The sequence below is a fragment of the Halyomorpha halys genome, unplaced genomic scaffold (assembly GCF_000696795.3).
Source record: "Halyomorpha halys isolate HHAL.00 unplaced genomic scaffold, Hhal_1.1 Scaffold278.1, whole genome shotgun sequence".
Lineage (NCBI taxonomy): Eukaryota > Metazoa > Arthropoda > Insecta > Hemiptera > Pentatomidae > Halyomorpha > Halyomorpha halys.
This window is the reverse complement of record NW_027109219.1, coordinates 421,890-422,556: the sequence shown is the minus strand read 5'-3', so window position 1 is coordinate 422,556 and position 667 is coordinate 421,890. Positions and strand designations below refer to the sequence as shown.

Here is a 667-nt window from a genome sequence, read left to right as displayed (position 1 = left end):
AAAAGCTTTTAAGATTAGAATAATAAGAATATTTGGTATTAGGTGGTTATCACGTGTAAACAAAAGAAATGTTTCTATTCTTATTCATGCACAGAAATCCTGATGAATACCTGTCAGCTGAATTAGCATTGGCTTCCGTTTGCTTAAACATAAATAGAAGAGTTGTACCGCTTCAAATCCTGAAAAGTCAAATCCAAAATCCACCACTTTTTTTCTATAAGAATTATTTTGGAAATTCGCATTACGATAGCGTTTGTCGCGAAGATTTGAAATAGTTCATCATTCATCGAGATGTCTCCACTTTCCTCTTAGTTTATATTATACCATATCTTTATTACACTTATACATTTTACTACATTGCTGTATATCGATCTATCGATTATCATCTATATCGATACCAATCATCTATTGTAATGTTGTTCGATACGAGATAACAATTTGTAAACTTTTAGAATGGTAGTACTAATTAAATCTTAATATATATGAAGTGGTTTAAGTCAATATAATGTCTATTTAAAAACCAAGGTCATTAATTAGAAGTAATATTATACGGTTTCATGATTTATTTTCGTACAATAGTCCTAAAAATCACCCCTTGTGCTGTTCTTGAGGATTTTAACTATGGACATAAACTCCAACATTTTATAATATAATAGGAGAAGATGGT

The 667-nt window shown here is 29.5% G+C and overlaps 1 protein-coding gene across 1 annotated transcript in view; it reads right to left on the bottom strand.

Moving 5' to 3' along the window:
• Positions 1 to 497: 497 nt before the first annotated feature.
• The window catches only part of LOC106680681 (mucin-2), an 18,148-nt gene continuing 17,978 nt past the window's right edge, over positions 498 to 667 (bottom strand). Inside the window, exon 5 of the mRNA XM_067047403.1 lies at positions 498 to 509. Coding sequence (XP_066903504.1) covers positions 498 to 509 — 12 coding nt within the window. The remainder of the gene's footprint in view (positions 510 to 667) is intronic.